Consider the following 19,988-nt stretch of genomic DNA (forward strand, 5'->3'; position numbering starts at 1 on the left):
GAAAAAAAAAGGATCATAAAAAAGAACACCATAATATCATACAAAATGGTTCTTGTAAATCCCAAAAAAAAAGAACAAAAATCTAATCAGATCAACAAACAAATTACTGCACAGAATCCACAAAGAACTCAGTTTCTGCTCAAACAAACAAATTTACAGCCCTTCAAAAACAGAAAATTCTGAAAGCAAAAAAAGAAAAGAATATTACCCTTTACAATGGAAATCACAGAAAAAGATGGAAATTTCTCAATCCATCGCGGAACCCAGTAATTTTAATCTAGTCTGCATACAGAAAATGGAGAGAACAAAAAATTTGAGTGGATTCCAAAGTACTGCGTTGAGAAAAGAGAGAGCGCTTTGATAAAAGCCCCGTCAAGTGTTAAATAACGGTAGCCAATCAAATAAAAACTATTAATTTTAATGACATCAGCGAAACAAATGTTGAGGTTTTAGGTTTGCTAATTTGGAGAACTTTTTGGCGAAAAGGAGAGGCCCTGGTCTGACCAATATGCCCCCGGATGAGTGAGCGCCATGGAGCGAGGGAGAGGGTAGTAAGGACTTCTCAACGACTGATTTAATCAATGGTGGTTGCTTGGGTTTGGGAATATTTGTTGGGTTGATGGAGTTGTCCCCAATAGCAATAAATCTGGCTTGTCTCTTAGCCATCTAGCTCGACTCGATTCGACTCAATTTAGATTCGGGAAGCTTGTTTCTTCCATTTAGCTATGTTGACTTAATTGATGTTTCACTAAAAAGATAGAAAAATAGTTTTATATATATATATATATATTATTAAATTTACGGCGTGTTTGCAAAAAATTATACGTCTAGAGAAGTGATTAAATTTAAAGATTCTTAAGAATTCGGGAAAATCGAAAGTTTGTAGTGTTTGAAAATAAAAGTGAAAAGTTGAAGAAAAAAATTAAGGTGGAGAGTAAGAAAATACAACAAAAAACCGATTTTTTAAGTGAAAATTAATAATCACGTTGTTGCAAAAAGTCGTTTAATTTTAAAAAAAATAATCTATGGGTGAAAATTCAAGAAAACATTTCTTATTTTATTTCCAATAATTGGGAGTTTTTGTGTTTTAAATATTATGTTTGAAATTTTTTTTAAAAAAAAACAGAATTTAGTTATTATAACTACGGCCAACAAAGTCGTTTTACAGTTAAAAAAAAAAAAAAATCATCTATGACTAAAAATTTTATTTTATTGGTTGTTGGAATCTACAATAATTAGGTACACGATTCCTGGAATCTTTCTTTTTGAAACTGTCCAGGTACTCGATGCATTAAAACTTGTACGTTAATTTGGCTCCCCATTTGTTCCCGCGTATGCTCCGTGTTGAGTGTTTTTACGCCACGTCGTAAATTCAACGTATGTTGTAATCACACCCTTCCCATTATATGAAGAACAAATAAAAATGTTATATAATCTATTATAAAAATACATTTTATTATGAACATATAATTACTTAGATTCATATTACTTGGTGATTTAGTTTCCCACTGCTGCGATGATGGTCCAGCTTGTAGAGTATGTCATCTAATCGATTTTAGACAAAAATTAAGAGTGATTGTATCCTCTAAAAAAAATGATTTTTAGTAATCAGTTTTGTATTTACTTCTCTTTAGTTTAACCAAAATCTCAAAGTAGTCAGTCTCATAGTGATTTCGATTCTGCAAAAGTGATTATGATGTTTTGGTAAATAAATGAATTTTTTTTTTTTTTACATTTTTACTTCCAATAATTTTTAAAATAGAGAAGAGTGTATTATCTAATTAAAGATATTCTTTTTTTAAAAAAAAAAAAGCTAATATTATAATTATATATTTGTCAAACATTCTGACTTAAAAAATTTTAGATTTTCACTTAATTTATAATAGATGTCCACTTTTGATTTTTATTATTACTTTTTTATCATCTATAAATTTATTAACTTTTCTAAAAACATAATCGTTTTGTAATTAATATCTAATTACACAAAACAATCTAACTTAATTAAATCTTGCTTCTTTTTTTTTAAGAGCTTAAATTAAAAGGGATGGTTCTAATTATAAAATAAAATAAATTTGATTTTATATTTATATTAAACAAAATGGGAATAAATTGATCCGTCAACCTAATAATGTGAAGAATAAATTAAAACACGTTAGGCAAAAAGACAAAAGTGTTGGATGCTGGTACAAGGGAGGGACACGTGTCGGAAAGAGACAGGGCATTTTGAACGAATATGATTGGCTGAAAATTCTTTAGAAGAGTATTACTGTGTGACGCCTCAACAACGTAATGGGCCCCGCCAGGTATTTTAATTACAAACGCACGCAACTTGTTAATTTCGTGCAACTTGGTTAATTTCAAGTTGCACCTCAAATTTGCCTCATTTTGCATTTATCCTTTATTACCCGATGGCAAGAGTTAATTAGTATATAGATATATTATATTAGAATTAAATTTTTCTGCGACACTACAAGAAAAACGATAGGATTAACGATAATTCAAAATAACTGTGTCTAATATTAGCTACGGAGTATCCAAAATCGTCGATACTAACTAAAATTTTGTTATATCAGTCTCGGATTTTAATCGAAAAATCTTAGATTTTCTAAATAAGCTATTATAGATAGACAAACATTGATATTCATACCAATGTTAAATCACTTAACAATATAGTATATGATAATTATATTAGAAAATTCCCATAAAAAATTAAATTCTGAAAATACAAAATTTGTATGTTTAGTTTAGGGTTTAAAGATTATACACACACACACACACACAAAAATTATTTTATAGAATCGTTTTGGTTAGATTTAAGTTGGATTTTTTTATCTAAAATTTTAACCTAATATATTTTTGCAGTTTGGAATTTTAAAACAAATGTAAGCCCACAATTTCGTTTGGTTTGATTTAGTTTATGCTTACTCCTAGCTATGAACAACAATTAAAATAAGTAAAAATATTTTTGTTGGGTGCAATAATTGTCTCTGTTTGATAAAGCGATCAAACCATGGTGCTTGAGCTACTGTGTGGTTTAAAAGATTTGAGTTGCATCATTACCACCAGTTATAGCTTTTGGTAAAGCGGTAAACACTCGGTCCTACAATTGATATCAGAGACATGGTCACGGGTTCGATTCTCATTTATTGCAAGGAGTGCAATTATTGGGAGAGAGATTGTTGGATACAATAATTGTCCAAACTTGGTAGAGCGATCGAATCGTGGTGCTTGAACTGCTGTGCGGTTTAAAAAATTTGAGTTTCACAATTACCACCAGCTATACCTTTTGGTTAAGTGGTAAACACTCGGTCCTACATTTTTTTCCTATATGATTGTGTATTAGATCATCTATGTAGTCAAATTACAATCTTAATATTATAATTTTTTCAGTTTTAATCAGTTTTTGATATAATGCTGATATGACATCAACGTAACATTGATGTGTATATTGTCATGTTAGCACTCTCGATGAAAAAAGAACTAAAATTACTAAAAATCGAACAATACAAAACTAAGACCGAAATTTGATCACATAAAATATCAAAACAGTCAAAAATATAAATGTGTAAGACTAAAATTAAAGTTTTTCCTTAACAACAATTATGGTTTAAAATAAAAGTAAATCCTCATTAAAATAATTATGGTTTTAAAATAGAAGTGAATCACTAGACATAATTAGAAACGTGGCCCCGCACATTACAACGGTCAACTCTCCTAATTTGCTTCGCTCCATCAATTGTCAACTATTTTGCTCAAAATGATTGGTAATACTTTTCTCTTATTTTGACATAATTCGCTTGATAGAAAAATCAACCTTAAAAAAAATTTATCAACCTTTCGCCGCGACAAATCAACAAAATCGAGTCCTTAATAAATTCAAGACCTAAATTTGTTGTTACTCAATATTATCTTTGTTTTTACTAAAAAAAAAACATTATCGTTTATAGAGAGTTATATCGGCTACACGATACTCTACAATATAATTTATCGATGCAAAATCGATTCACCATCTTTCCTACCATTATTTTGTGATGATTTATTTAAATCTGATTGTCACATATCGTACATTCAAAACATCATTTGATGCGAACGATAAAACTTTAATTGATCTGTTTCATATAACATTTGATTCAAATTTTATAAATTAATGGACTGCAATAGAATATCTTATTAGGGGTGATGTAACCGATTGGATGGATATTCAATAGCCCCCAAAATAGCAGCTGAATATTCAAGGAGATACAGAGACACACACGTTGGATTAATATATTTAATAATGAATTCCATTTGGGATTATCTTAAATAAATGGCCTGTCCTTATCTTACCAAAACCTTAGATTAATCGCAATTATTTTTGTGTGCTGATATTAAAACAAGAAATCATGTTTGAACAAAGCAAACTTAAATAATCTTTTTTATGTTTGAAAAAAATAGAAATTTTATTAAATGTTTGATTACACACACATATATATAATAAATTTAGGATGTATATGATTAATGGAATTGTAGATTATAATATTAATAGAATATTACTGATATTTTCTCGTCAAGGCAAGCAAGTTTTGCCTATTTGATAAAATAATGCTAGAGGTACAATCAATATATCGTTACAACGATATTTACAACCATTATATCGTGAGATTTTAATGTTACATCGCGAGATTTTATATTCAATATATAGTGAGATTTTGACAAATTAAATTTTTGCATTGAATTTTTTGTGTTGTACAAAGTGATGTACAAATATGGATGTACATGTAGCATCACTCATTTCATAAATCAACTTTTTGTATTCCAAAAGATTTTTTATATAAATTTATAAAATATTTTAATCAAATACATGAACTATGTAATATTTTTGTCGTTAAGTTTAATACTGATCTTGGAGAAATCAACTTGTTTACCTCATATTATAATAAATGATTTATAATACGATAATAATAATAATAATAATAAATTGAAATATATGAATAATAAAATATTGTATAATTCTAATTAGTATGAAACTTCCGCAATTGATTGAAAACTTGAGATAAAGAGATGAAAATAACTAATGTCTTATCATTTGTATCAAAACTTGAAAAAAATTATGTCTTAATGGAGATGGTTTCATATTCCTTCTAATGATTTTTTTTTAATGTGACGCCTGTTGGAAAAAATTATTATTTTTTATCATCTAAAGATTTGGTTTGAAGTAAGAATAATTTTGTGATATATATGTGCGACAAAAAGACATGGAGTACCTATGAGAAGCCATTTATATATTTATTTGTCTTAATATATTCTCTTGATTTATAATCGTTCATATAATCAAATAAATGACAACTATTGCATAATTGATTAAAAAAATTAAGATGATATTTTTATGTGAATACTATGTTGGGATGAAAACAAATCTTGATACCAAAGAATAAAGATTAGCAACACTTTGTTCATGTAAATGTCTATAAACATTGGTGAAACTTTGTTCATGGTTAAAAAATAAGATCATATTTATGTTTATGTATGTTAAAAAAAAAAAACAAATTAGAATACTATGTTAGGATGAAAAGAATCTTGACACCTATGAATAAAGATCGGTGAAACTTTGTTCATGGTTAGGACCGTTCGTATAATCAAATGAATGACAGCTATTACAGTACTGATTAAAAAATAGCATTATATGTATGTTTATCTACGTTAAAAAAACAAATTAGGGTACATAAAACAAATCTTGATGCCCAATAATATAGATTGATGACACTTTGTTCATGTCAATGGTTATAATTGTTTTGTTTAAATAATAATAGATGAACTTTCAAAACAAGAAAGTCAAGCTATTTTGTGGCAACTTGTTCTTGGGAAAAGGGCTGCTTCTTTTCTATTTAAAATTTAGTATTTTAATATATGGTGATTGGATCTAGAGTGACGCCATATTTGTCCACTTGGCAATTCCAATGGTCCTAGTTCGAGGCTATGGAATCTTAAAATTTTAAATTAAAATACTTATATTATTATTATTATTGTTATTATTATAGAAGATGTAGTTTCAAAATTTATTTAAAATAAATATTTGGGAAAATGGCCAAAATAGGAAACTTGTTTCAAAGAAAATACTAAATAATTAAATATCAATCATTGTTTCTGCCAATTGCGAGATGTCTTCCTTGATTTTGTTGGTGGCAAATATTATAATCAAATATTAGTTAGTAATCGTGTGATTATGAATTTTTCTTTCCCAATTTGAGGAACGATTTTTCATGTAAAATTGTGTGTATATATATATTTGTAATTCTTGTTTTATAATGGAAGAGAGTAATTCAACGTTGGTTCATATATAGTTTTATTTTATTTTTTTTTTGAATTTTTCTAAATTATCTAATCTTTTAAGTTAATATTCCCTACTATAAATTCATTTACAAACAATTTTTCTCTTTCGGTTCAAATTTCAACAATTAATAATAATAAAAAAATTCTCTGAATTAATCGTGTCTATTTTAATTAGATTTAACCATATAATAAAATAAAAAAATTAAAGGCTCAGATGCGCCTGCAAAGTCGTCCTCCGAATCAGACGGTTGTGGAGACCCAATCACCACTGGGAGCGCCAATTAATCCTCACAGCCAAATTCATATTGCACCAGCCGGGAATCGAACCCGGGTCTGTACCGTGGCAGGGTACTATTCTACCACTAGACCACTGGTGCTGTTGTTCTAAGGTGGTGGAATGTAATGTATTTATCTATGTCTTGACACCAATAGAAACATAGGAAAAAAGTTTGAAGATGACATTAGTTTAAAAATCTCATGTACTTGTTGACTTTTCTTTTTCCTGAAATAATGAGAATGAGACTGCCCATTTTTCAAAAGACTAATTAGCCATTTGTGAGAGAATATTCAAATTAGTTGAGTAAATAAACGTCTGACTAATGATTATGAGTTCGATTATCTTTATTAACAGTTTTCTCAGACGAACATATTGCATATATTTTGTTTGGTGTGGTTTATTTGGTTAACGTGACTTGCAATATATTGCATTCGACCAGAGTTTTATCCAATATATACTAAATGTTAGCTGTCATGAGTTCATGTCATTAAAGAAAAAGGTAATTAGACTTAACTATAAAATAAAATTAAATCCTTTTTTTTTTAAATGTGTGCGTGTGTGTTGAAAGTAAAAGTCATATACATGATAGCAAAGCCGACTGCTTTCACGAAGAGACGAAACTAAACCCGTAAATAATTGTGCTATCTGTTGAGCCTAAATTTAAAACAAGTGTAAGAGCAAGAGCCCAACAAGTCTTATAATTTATAAATCACTGGCAAACTGAGAAAATAGAAAATTGAAGACAAATCTTACTCTTCCTTTAAATTGGCATTTAAAATAATGAATGTCAGAGTAGGTGTCTAGCGAACTAACTTGTGACTTGAGATTTATTGATTATTATATAAAAATAAAATTTATTTTAATAATATTTTACGATTTTATTTAATTACGACATTTACTTTATCTGTATATTCATTCAAGCTGCATAAATAAAGTCCTTGAATATATTAAATGTATCATGAGGTCTGCCTTGCAACGTAAGAAATGAAACTCATTAGGAAGTTTAACGTATATTCTAAAGAGGTTCTTAGTCGAATCAGCCACCTAAAATAAGGATAAATATCGCTTGAATTTGAGAGTAGTATATGTGATGTAAATGTCATGTTTCATTGGCAATGACATGAAGATGTCCATTCACACTGTTGAGTGATCATTTGATGATGCACTAAACAACCTTCCATCAGACTGTCTAAGTGGTTATAACTTATCCAGTGAAATAGTATACGATTATGATTGTACAACATTAATCTTTTGAACTCGGAAAACGTGGAGGTTCTACGTACTAGCATGCACTTTGATCTGTTTACCGACTCCATTGAAAAGTGAAGAGGTTGAGTGTAGTTTCGAAATACGTAGGAACTGATACATTGTAGTCGGTGATTCACGTTATCACTTGATTTATCTTGAAAATTTTGTATTCATGTTATCCCTTGATTTATATGTTTTGTGATTATTATTTAATATACGCAATGTTTCTTCCTCGTTCGCTAGTATTTTGATGGATTATTTTAAGTGGACATATAATATCCATACAAGATTGGAATATTGTTTGCTAATTTTTATTCAATGGCCTACTTCACAATCATTCAACTCTGTAAGCAATATAAAAATTTTGGTTTTTTTTTTTTTTTTTTTTTTTTTTTTTTTTTTTTAATTATGAGGATAGTAATTGATATTGAGATAGAGAATAATCATATTTGTGCATATAAAAAATAGAAGTTAATTTTAAGGAATAATTTTACCATGAAATAAATAAAATTTGTCATGTGTATCAAACTATATTCAGTGTCTACATATAAATTATCTGAGTCGAAATCGAGAATTTCTTTTGAAAGCGAAAATGAAGTTTTTATATATAAAAAATTAATTATTATTAAATATGGACACACAATATTGGTATTTAATTCATATTATGTTAACTTGTTCCATCAAAAGGTAAATTTAAGAGACTTTTTTTTATTTGCTACGAAGTTAAAAACTATATAATTTCAAAAAATCGTTCTTTTTTTTGTGCATTGTTTAATTTAATGATGATTTTGGAAGTAGCTAATATATTAAACATGAATATATCAGTAAAAAAAAAAGAATAAATATTGATAAATATAAACATTTGACCGTATATTCAGAGGACGAACAAGGAAAAAAATGAAATAAGAGTACATAATACAACATAATCATACGTTAGCTTGAAACATGTTAAAGACTACACTTCTAGACCAACTGACCAGCAATCCACTGAGTTCCACAGACGGGCCAGAGGACAACTAGCGTTCCATCTGTAGGGACACAAATATTCCTGTCAAATTTTTGCTCGACGTGACCATTACAGCAATGTAAATTTTGATCCTTTTGCAGAAGGAAAATGAGGGAGAAAAAAAATCAGATCTCGGTTAGCTGCTGCAATAGTTTATGATCTATAAACTCTGATACTGCTGGGATTATGACATTCCATGAGTTGTAATCAGGAGTAAAACCTCTTCCCGCCATTTCCAGAAACAACATTAAAGCCTTTTGTGGCTCCCCTTCACTGCATAAGGCATTGATTAAGAGACTATAGCTTTCAGAATCAGGCAAGAAGCCTCTCATCTTTAAGTCCTCCACGAGCCTCATCGCCCTCGTCGTTTTTCTCTGCTCACAGAGGCCGTTGATTAAACCATTAAAAGTTGAAGCAATGGGAAAATAACCGAGGCCGATCATTTGATTCATGAGCTCTACTGCTTCCTTTATGCATCCTTTCTCACAAAATCCTTGAATTAAACTAGCATGAATAAGAGCACTTGGACATCTTCCTGCTGCAGTCATCTCCTCAAAAACTTTCTTTGCTTCAACCGTATGGCCATCATGACACAAACGTAGGATTCTTGAACTCATATCTACAGCTGTTGGAAACAAATTTCTCATGTTTTTTAGAAACTCGAGAGCTTCAGTGATTAAATTCTCCCTGTATAAACCATATAGAATGCTATTGTACGGATTGATACGACCAAGAAAACTCCTTTTACCCTCTTCTATTAGTTCAAAAATCCTGAGCCCCTCCCGAGTCCTTCCATTTGAACACAATCCATGAATTAATGTCTCGAAAGTGGCAAAATCCCATTTCACACCAGCCCTTTTCATTTCATGAAACATATCCAGAGCTGAATCCAACATGCCAGACTCACAGAAACCTGCAATCAAAATATTATACGTGTCGGTGTTTGGTAGGCATCCTTTCATCTCCATCTGTTTTAGAAAACCAAGTCCCGCTCTCACTTTCCCTGCTCTGACATAGCCCTCAATTAGAGTGTTGTGAGCCACAACATCAAGAGTCCCTCCCTTTCCCTCCACTCTCTCTAATACCTCAGCTGCCTCTAAAACACGCCCAGCGTTGCACAAAACTTTCACCACCTTAGTCACTGAAACAACATCTGGTAAAAAACCGTTGCCGAAACACTTCTCCATCAACACAAGAGCCGGAACTAGATTGTTTTCATTGCAATATGCTGATATCAAAATGTTGAAAGTAACATCACTGTAATTCTCCATTTCACTCATTAGGCTCCTAGCTCGTCCCACCTTACCGCTCTTACAAAGAGCATAAATTAATGTATTATACACAACAACATTTATCTTAACTCCACGAGTTTTCATCACTCGCAAAAGTTTAAATCCATCCCCAATTCTATTCGTCAAGCAAAAACCTTTCATCAAAATCCCATAAGTGTAATCATCACCCTTTAAACCACTACCCATTATTTTCTTCCTATAGAATTCTCTTGCAATATCAATATCTTCCTTCGCTAGAACATCAAGAATTGAGTTCAACAATTTTAGAGAAGGGACCTTCCCAAACTTAGGAAGCAAGTCAAGCACTCTTGTTATTTCCCTTATCATTCTAGCTCGTCCATAACCTCGGACCATTGTGATGAAAATATCATCATCTGGGCCTGAACCTATTGACTTGGGCATTTCTTCGAGCAGCTTCTCTACAGTCTCAAATTGACGGAAAGTGCACAGCTTGTGGATCAAAGCTCGATATGTGGACGGAGTATGGGTGAAGTTTGAAATCTCAGAGGCCCATTTAAAAGTTTGAAGAGCTTGGCTTGCTGTTTTTTGTTCTAAAATGAGATGTGCAATCTGCTGGTTAGTCGGGACAAGTACAGGGGATACCGAGATAAATCTTGATTGAACAGAGAAAATTAGCCTCTTTTGGATGAATCTCGAGGTTAAATGTTTTGAAAGGTTGCAAAACTCCTGGAGATGCGAGTTTTTGTTATAGCTTCTTTGCATAAGACTGCAGCAAATAACGAAGGAAGCATATAAATGAATTACATCTTTAAATATAAAGCTTTATGCTAACGTAAAAGAACCAAAGGTCAAATTATGCAAATCACACCAGAAAAAAGGAAACGAAGAGGTTTACTTCAGGAACTTATGATTAAGAATAAATGAATTGTGTGGTTTAAAGTACAATAAACAGCTCCCATGAAGTTATGCAAAATTACGAGGGTAAGTTTCAAGAACAGCTGCAGCTTTATAGGAATACTAATTACTAAGTGTGTAACACACACACACACACACACACACACACACACACACACACACACGCACAGTCCATGTCAAAACAGATCTTTACTTTCTCGAATCTAGAGTCGCTATGACACTAATCAAAGAAATTATTATAGACCAGTGATAAAATATTCTGAAGGGGATGATAGCCAGTGACTATGGAGTATTGGATCTTTAAACTCTACCTTGTTAGCTTTTAGTTAAACTATAGAGATGCTGAAGCAATGGACAGGTCAGTTGGAAAATATCTCAATATATGCATTCAGGTCAATTCTAACATGAAAAACCACTTCAAGAATTCCTATAGCCCAAATTTGGGAAAAAAAAAAGGGTGGCATGAACTCTAACTCCTCCATCCCACAATAGTTTCTAAAGTTAATTTTACAACAAAACGAGGGTTTAATATATAGTAGTTGACTTCCTACCTAATGGAGAAGAAAATGGAAAGTCTTTCACAAGAAAAAACTGAAGTTTGTGATTCTGAGCTGAATACAAGAAACATGCAGTTGAATAGATTGTCATGCACTTTGCCTAAAGTTAAGTGGAGTAGATGGGATTGAAAACCCACCGATTCACGATCCATTCTAATTCAGTTGACATGAGACAAGCTATGAGATAAATCTAATCATCAGTTTCCCATGTTTCTATTGACACCTTCGCCTACCAAACTACATGGCAGTAAGATAATCAAGAAAAAATCACAAGTTGACTTAAATCAAACTGAGAAGACCAGTTTGAGGATTTTGCTTTCACAGCATTAAATCTGAGATCTGAAAAAATACCATACGAAATATAATAAAATGGAACAAAAATTATATCTTATCACAGCTATACTAAATAATTAAGTGTAGAACTAACAAAACAAAAACCAACCATAGACAGCACTACTTCTGAAGAATATGACAAAGCACAAAACACATAAATCCAGAGAAAATAAAATACAATCAAGACAATTGACCAATTAAATACTACAGCAGTCCAAGAATTTATGTCAGTTCGTTTCAAATCCTGAATCATCAACAGCCAAAGAATATAGGACTAGCTTCCCGTGAACCAAATGCAGAAAAAAAAAAGAATCATAAAAGAACACCATAATATCATACAAATGGTTCTTGTAACTCCCAAAAAAAAGAACAAAAATATAATCAGATCCACAAACAAATTACTGCACAGAATCCACAAAGAACTCAGTTTCTGCTCAAACAAACAAATTTACAGCCCTTCAAAAACAGAAAATTCTTTAAGCAAAAAAAGAAAAGAATATTACCATTTACAATGGAAATCAAAGAAAAAGATGGAAATTTCTCAATCCATCTCGGAACCCAGTAATTTTAATCTAGTCTGCATACAGAAAATGGAGAGAACAAAAAATTTGAGTGGATTCCAAAGTACTGCGTTGAGAAAAGAGAGAGCGCGTATCACGTAACTATTCTTACTCCAAGGGAAAATGTGGAAAAAGGGAGCGGCGGAAGTCTTTATTCAAAATAAAAGGGAGTGGAGCGTACTATATTTTTTATCCTTTATTTAAATTTATTTAAAATTTAATTTTTTTGATTAATATATTTTAATTTTAACATTGGTCGAGCTTGTAAAAAGGAGGGGACCATTAAAAAAATGGGATTAAAACATAAAAGATTTAAAAAACAATGACTCTGACTTTTTTTTTAAAAAAAGAAAGAGTTGACTCTTGATTATTACATTAAACCTTAATTAAACTTCTAACTTAATAAATTTAAAGACTTCATCTACCACATCTACTGCTTGGGCATTACATTAAATCGAAATTGACCACCTGTGGTTGCTAACCTTTGCTCATTCCTCAGATCTAGATCTACTCCTGCATATCTTGCCCGATTCTTCTGTATTTGAAGACCTATTCGTCTGTATTTGAAGAAAAATCACAGTAAGTTTTCTCCGTTTACATTTTCATTTTCATTTTCATTGAACCCCGTTCGTTCATTGTTTTGTTCGTGCAGCGATCGACCAAAATTAATAATAAAGAATTTGTTTCGACCAAAACTAAGTCGGTCGATCAAGAAGAATTCTTCTTGGTCGACCAAACTTTTATTGGTCGACCACGTTTGGTCGATCAAGAAGAATTCTTGGTCGACCGGAATTAAGTCGGTCGACCGAGATGTATTCTTCTTAGTCGACCGACTTAATTTTGGTCGACCAAGAAATTTTTCTTGGTCGACCTTGTGTGGCCACGCTTTTTTTTATTATTAAAAAATTTTGCACATTCTAATTATCATATTTTGTATATTTTTTGAATTTTGTAGGTATGCCAACAGTTATTGTTGTTCATTTCGATGAGAAATGGGATGTGACGGAGCAGCTGGTATATAAATGGAATCCAGGGTCCAATGCAAAGTTTGTTGCTATTCCAGTGGAAGATGATATTTGTTATTTTGAAAATTTAAAAAGTGAAGTATATAGAGCGGGGAAAGTAGAAGATACTGACAACTTGAGGTTGAGTTATCTTCTAGATTTGCCGCGCAATATTCAACCGATTTATGTAGAGAATGACCATGATTTGAAAGCATATTTGTATCTTGGTTGTCCGAGAAGTAGGCCAGTGGTTCAAGTTGAAATAGAACGTGTTGTTTCTTTTGATGTTTTTGATAATGTGCACGGATATGGTATTGATGAAAACAATTGCAATTATAACGAACATAGACATTTTGATGATTATTTTTACTTGAATATTCTTTCTGTGGATTGTAATAATAGCAGTGACTTTTTCGAAGAAGCACATAATGTGGATGTCATGCATGTTGATCGTAGTAACACTGACGAGTTATATGATGAAGCACGTAATGACGCAAATGAGGTCGAGGCAAACGTGGTTGCAAGTAATGACACAAATTTGGTTGCGGATGTGGATATTGATAATGATACATTTTCATTCACAGATGGTTCAAACTTGTTTGTTGGTCAAGAGTTTCCAAACCGAGAAGCGGTGAAAAAAGAGCTAATTAGAATAAGTTTGGACGCTTGCTTTGAATTTGAGATGGTTAAAAGTAGCCAAAAAGTGTACGCCGTAAAATGTGTAGTGTCTGATTGTAAGTGGCGAATCTGGACCTCCATGATTAAGAATGATTCACGTGCATTCTCCGTTCGAACATATTGCAATACACACACATGTGGTTTGACTAGGAGAAGAAAGAGAATTCGTGGAGCGAGTTCTGCTGTTGTTCGTGATATGTTGGTGGATAATTTCCAAGGTCATCCAGTGTCAATTGTACCAAAAACGGTGATGGCGATGATGCGCAATAGTATTAATGCTGATATATCATACTACAAGGCTTGGAAAGGGAAAGAACTAGCAGACAATATGTTGAAAGGTGATCCTACGAAGAGTTTTACTAAATTGACTTGTTATTTGCACATGGTTGAGCAGATGAATCGAGGAAGCATGACAGACTTATTTGTCGACGAGAAAAGTCGATTCAAGTATATGTTTCTTGCCTTTGGTGCATGTGTCAGAGGATATCGAAGCATGCGGAAAGTTGTATCAATTGATGGTACGTGGTTGAAAGGCAAATATAATGGCGTTTTACTGGTGGCATCGACACAAGATGAAAATTATCACCAATATCCTTTGGCGTGGGGAATCTTAGATGTCGAGTGTACTTTTTCGTGGAGTTGGTTTTTAACGAAGTTGTTAGAAGTAGTACCAGACGAGGATGCATTGGTGATAATTTCAGACAGGCATCAAGGAATCATTAATGCGGTTTCTGCTGTCTATAGAAATGCGCATCATGATCATTGTACGTGGCATTTATCCCAAAACATGAATGCAAAAAGAAGGGTGCAACCTAAATGTTTTTGCACATTGCAAACATTTATAAGCCTTTCGAGTTTGATATTGCATACAATGAATTTAGGAATAGATATCCTGAGGCAACGCAATATTTGGACAAGAGAGACTCACTTGATAGATGGACTCGGGCATATTGTCCGAAGACCCGTTACAATATTATGACGACAAATGGGGTTGAGTCGNCTTACAATATTATGACGACAAACGGGGTTGAGTCGATAAATGCTAGACTACTTGAAGAAAGGGAGCTGCCAATCATTGCACTCTTAGATTTTTTGCAGAAACTGACCTCATCTTCGTTTGCCCGATATCGCCATGCATCAATTGCAAGTAACACTAATCTGACCCCTACCATTGAGGGGCTTCTTCGTACCAGATTCACTGATGCCCAGAGAATGCAAGTTTTTGAATTAGAACGTCTGGAGTTTGTTGTTAGGAGCCGTGGACATTCGGCCATAGTGGACCTGGAATAAAAAAGATGCACATGTCGAGTTTTTGATATTGATAGAATCCCATGTGCTCATGCCATCGCAGCCAGTTGGTTAGCCAAGATTGATTTATATGATCTGTGTTCAGAGTACTATTCTACTATGTCATGGTGCATGGCTTACTCAGAGACTGTGTATCCCGTTCCGGAAGAAAATGAATGGCCACACAACATTAATTTTCCATTGGTGTTGTCTCCTTTGTTAGAGAAGAGAGTTGACAGATGAAAACAAAACAGAATTCCTTCAATCGATGAATTCAGCAAAAGATAGATAGGCTGGAAGTTATGGTCGACTTGTAACTTCTGGGTCGACCATAAATTCTGTTTTCGGCCCAAATTGCTAGTTTGCTCAAGTTAAATATATGTTTTTTTTATTTTTAAATTGATATTATTAATTATCGAAAAAATATAACATTATTTTGAAATTACGATTAAAATTTTTTAAAATGTAACATAATTGTGAGATTGTGACACATGTCAAATAAAACATATAACATAATTGTGAAACTAATCCCTAAACCCTAAAACGTAAAACCCTAACCCCAAAGCAACATTGGTCGACCGAAAAACACATTGATCGNACGTAAACCCCTAACCCCAAAGCAACATTGGTCGACCGAAAAACACATTGATCGACCAAAAAGCACAGTGGTCGACCAAAAAACACATTGGTCGACCAAAAAAACGTAGGGGTCGACCATAAAGCACAATGGTCGACCAAAAAAGCGTAGGGGTCGACCATAAAGCACAATGGTCGACAAAAAAACGTAGTGGTCGACCACAAAGCACAATTGTCGACCGAAAAACGTAGTGATCGACCATAAATTACAATGGTCGAAAAAAATTTAACATAATTTTGAAATTACGATTAATATTTTTTAAAATGTTCATACGTAAATTATAACATATAACATAAATGTGAAATTACGATTCATATTTTTTGAAATGTAACATAATTGTTATTCTATGATTCAAATGTAAGTTATGACATATAACATAAATGTGAAATTACGATTCATATTTTTTGAAATATAACATAATTGTGAGATTGTGACACATGTCAAATAAAACATATAACATAATTGTGAAATTACAAATCATATTTTTAAAAATATAACAAATTTGTGAGATTATTATTCTGTGATTCAAATGTTAAAACATATAACATAATTGTAAAATTACGATTCATATTTTAAAAAATGTAACATAATTGTGATTCTATGATTCAAATGTAAATTATAACATATAACATAAATGTGAAATTACGATTAATATTTTTTTAAATGTAACATAATTGTGAGATTGTGACACATGTCAAATAAAACATATAACATAATTGTGAAATTACGATTCATATTTTTAAAAATATAACAAATATGTGATATTATTATTCTGTGATTCAAATGTTAAAACATATAACATAATTGTGGAATTACGATTCATATTTTAAAAAATGTAACATAATTGTGATTTTATGATTCAAATATAAATTATAACATATAACATAAATGTGAAATTACGATTAATATTTTTTTAAATGTAACATAATTGTGAGATTGTGACACATGTCAAATAAAACATATAACATAATTGTGAAATTACGATTCATATTTTTAAAAATATAACAAATATGTGATATTATTATTCTGTGATTCAAATGTTAAAACATATAACATAATTGTGGAATTACGATTCATATTTTAAAAAATGTAACATAATTGTGATTTTATGATTCAAATATAAATTATAACATATAACATAAATGTGAAATTACGATTCATATTTTTTTAAATATAACATAATTGTGAGATTGTGGCACATATCAAATAAAACATATAACATAATTTTGAAATTAAACCCTAAACCCTAAATCCTAAAACGTAAACCCCTAACCCCAAAGCAACATTGGTCGACCAAAAAGCACATTGATCGACCAAAGCACAGTACTCGACCAAAAAACACATTGGTCGACCAAAATAGCGTAGAGGTCGACCATAAAGCACATTGGTCGACCACAAAGCACAATTGTCGACTAAAAAACGTAGTGGTCGACCATATAGTACAATGGTCGACCATAAAGCACAATGGTCGACCAAAAAACTACTACGGAATTACATAAAAAAATAATGTCCAATAATTACATAAAATTGTCCGATACATCACAACAATGACCAATCATTAAAGAACATATTAAAAGATAAAAAATATCTAAACTCAGATACTAATATGTCATCTAAAGTTAGTACTAATTGCTCACTCTTCCTAGACAAAGCATATCCAACAACAGCTAACACAAATGCTCCGGAATCTTCACTGTGAAAAAAGAAAAAAAAAGCAGAGACTGTGCAATTAAAAGAAAGAATAATGAAGTTATTATATTTTAAATAGAAAGATGACAACTTACTGTTTAATCTTGGCATGGAATTTCATCATGTAGCTTTATATTCCATGGCCTCGCGGGGTATGGGTTGTTCCCAACAATGGATAGCAGACGAGCAACATTTATAAGTATATGCTCTATTTCCTCATTCAGATCTTTGAAGTTGGGATTGTGCCTTTGCCGCAAGTCAAATATAATGCACTTATTCACCCATGTAACGAGTTTTAGCAAAAACCAGCGCCTATCTCTGTACACAGGGATGAGAATTCTTCGTGCCTTTTCCCATGAGAGACACTGCCATTCTGGATCACTGCTTTTCACTATCCCCACTAGATTTGTGTTGACAACTTTATCTTTATCTTCGGTCAATACTGACATCGAAGTGTAGAAATGTCTGTCCATCAACGACACAACTGGGGACATCACTTCAGGATGTCGGATATGGATCTCAAGCAATCCACGGAGAGCTTCGCCGATGTGCTAAATTCAACAAAAGAAAAGGTTTTCAATGTTTTAAAATAAGTGCTCTACAAATTTACACGCTTTGTAAATGCTTACAGAGATCTTGACACGCGAGTTTGCGATCGCCATGGGCCCGTAGAACGACTTCCCATATTCGCCATAAAAACCTTGAATCCTAATTGGCGAATGGTCGAGCATCGATGCTCTAACTCGCGCCAGCGAGTTGTTTACCTTCAGTGTCACGGTCTCCGCAAATGGCCTCACACCGTCATCTATAATTGCCCCAAACCGACGGTTCACTGCGTAAATTGATCAATTATAACAACTTTAATGCAACTATTAATAGACAAGGTGTAGTGTAATAATCTCTCAACGTGGTCGTCTCGCCACCTGACATACGCGCATCTGGAGTCACTTGAATATCTAAAAACAAAAAGTTTATTGTTTAATATACTATACATAAATATAAAATCAAAAAAGTGTATTACCTTACCTTCTGAGGACTCCTCTGTAATGACTGGAAGGTTAGGCTCAAATATCTGTTGGGTTTGGCTACTACTGCCAATTTTCCTAGCCAGATTATCATACACACCTAACAGCGTACATTAAACAAATTAAAATAATAACAACTTTAATGCAAATATGAATAGACAAGGTGTACTGTAATAACCTCTCGACGTGGTCGTGTCGCCACCTGACATACGCGCATCCAGAGTCACTTGAATATCTAAAAACAAAAAGTTTATTGTTTAATATACTATACATAAATATAAAATCAAAAAAGTGTATTACCTTACCTTCTGAGGACTCCTCTGTAATGACTGGAAGGTTAGGCTCAAATATATGTTGTGTTTGGCTACAACTGCCAATTTTCCTAGCCAGATTATCATCCACACCTAACAACGTACATTAAACAAATTAAAANCACGTTGTTAGGTGTGGATGATAATCTGGCTAGGAAAATTGGCAGTTGTAGCCAAACACAACATATATTTGAGCCTAACCTTCNAAAATTAACTCACCAAAATTTACCTCGGATGATTTCCTCTTCCGCCCTCTGCTATAGGCTATGCTATAATCTTTGTCCTGATGCACTGGCATGTTAGACCTCATCTCAGCAAAATCAGCTCTAATCTGTTCAGTCAAACTCGATCTCAACTCATCGAGGCCAAGATTAAAACTCGCTTTCAAGTCATCTAAAGCTATATTTATATTCCGGATACACGCCCTGGTCTCAATAAATCCTGCTGACATCTTAACATGCATAGACGTAACAGAATCCTCCAAGGCAGTCAAACGCTTCTCGAAACGATGCTCCAAGGGTGATGGGTGGTGGGAAGGATTGAGTCCAAAGTGGACTCTAGGACCCGTACGCATAGGAGAACTGTTGCTAGAGCTGGATCTATTGAGATCACTAGAACGGGTGTCGGAAACATCCAGAGATGCATGTGCAGAAGGCGTGTGCTGGACTGATCTACTGATATCACCATAAACGGTGTCGGAAACATCCGGATTTGAATGTGCAGAAGGCGTGTGCTGGACTGAGGGAGACACCAGAGGGTGCTCGCTACATATGACTGTTTGACCTTGCCTCCAGAGCTCGAGCACCCGAGTGATGACCGCATCAGGCACAGAATCAACAAACCACGGTCGTGTAATAAGGTGAAACTAGCACCTCAAGAGTAGGAGTCAAAAAACCAAG

At 32.7% G+C, this 19,988-nt stretch overlaps 3 protein-coding genes and 2 non-coding genes across 9 annotated transcripts in view; all 5 read right to left on the minus strand.

Moving 5' to 3' along the window:
* LOC140988928 (uncharacterized) overlaps positions 1-12,485 on the minus strand; it is a 15,967-nt gene extending 3,482 nt beyond the window's left edge. The window contains exon 1 of one of the 3 annotated variants that reach the window (XM_073458026.1): positions 12,402-12,485. The gene's annotated coding sequence lies outside the window, so the exon portion shown is untranslated. Of the gene's footprint in view, positions 1-11,319; positions 11,339-11,702; positions 12,362-12,401 lie in introns of those variants that run through there. The other 2 variants (XM_073458027.1, XM_073458029.1) reach the window with 2 other exon arrangements.
* Positions 6,516-6,606, minus strand: LOC140989100 (small nucleolar RNA snoR114). The gene has a single exon (XR_012177444.1). It is a non-coding gene; the product is annotated as a small nucleolar RNA snoR114 (small nucleolar RNA).
* TRNAG-GCC (transfer RNA glycine (anticodon GCC)) lies at positions 6,616-6,686 on the minus strand. Its single transcript has one exon. It is a non-coding gene; the product is annotated as a tRNA-Gly (tRNA).
* LOC140988929 (pentatricopeptide repeat-containing protein At2g17525, mitochondrial) lies at positions 8,664-12,562 on the minus strand. Its single transcript, XM_073458030.1, has 2 exons — positions 12,402-12,562; positions 8,664-10,859 (listed from the first exon to the last, which is right to left on the minus strand). Exon 2 carries the CDS (start codon positions 10,853-10,855, stop codon positions 8,966-8,968), a length of 1,890 nt encoding a protein of 629 aa, XP_073314131.1. The 5' UTR covers positions 10,856-10,859; positions 12,402-12,562; the 3' UTR covers positions 8,664-8,965.
* A 5,358-nt stretch (positions 12,563-17,920) lies between these two features.
* Positions 17,921-19,987, minus strand: LOC140987450 (uncharacterized). 3 transcript variants are annotated; one of them, XM_073455958.1, is made up of 6 exons: positions 19,309-19,984; positions 19,084-19,182; positions 18,957-19,013; positions 18,780-18,878; positions 18,383-18,709; positions 17,921-18,304 (listed from the first exon to the last, which is right to left on the minus strand). In XM_073455958.1, the coding sequence occupies exons 1-5, from the start codon at positions 19,661-19,663 to the stop codon at positions 18,603-18,605; spliced, it is 717 nt and encodes a 238-aa protein (XP_073312059.1). In that variant the 5' UTR covers positions 19,664-19,984; the 3' UTR covers positions 17,921-18,304; positions 18,383-18,602. The 3 variants fall into 3 exon arrangements, with proteins under 3 accessions (XP_073312059.1, XP_073312058.1, XP_073312060.1); XM_073455957.1 differs by having other exon boundaries at positions 18,383-18,878; positions 19,309-19,987; XM_073455959.1 differs by lacking the exon at positions 17,921-18,304 and having other exon boundaries at positions 18,609-18,709; positions 18,775-18,878; positions 19,309-19,982.
* Position 19,988: the final 1 nt, after the last annotated feature.

The sequence above is a fragment of the Primulina huaijiensis genome, chromosome 11, assembly GCF_012295235.1.
Source record: "Primulina huaijiensis isolate GDHJ02 chromosome 11, ASM1229523v2, whole genome shotgun sequence".
Lineage (NCBI taxonomy): Eukaryota > Viridiplantae > Streptophyta > Magnoliopsida > Lamiales > Gesneriaceae > Primulina > Primulina huaijiensis.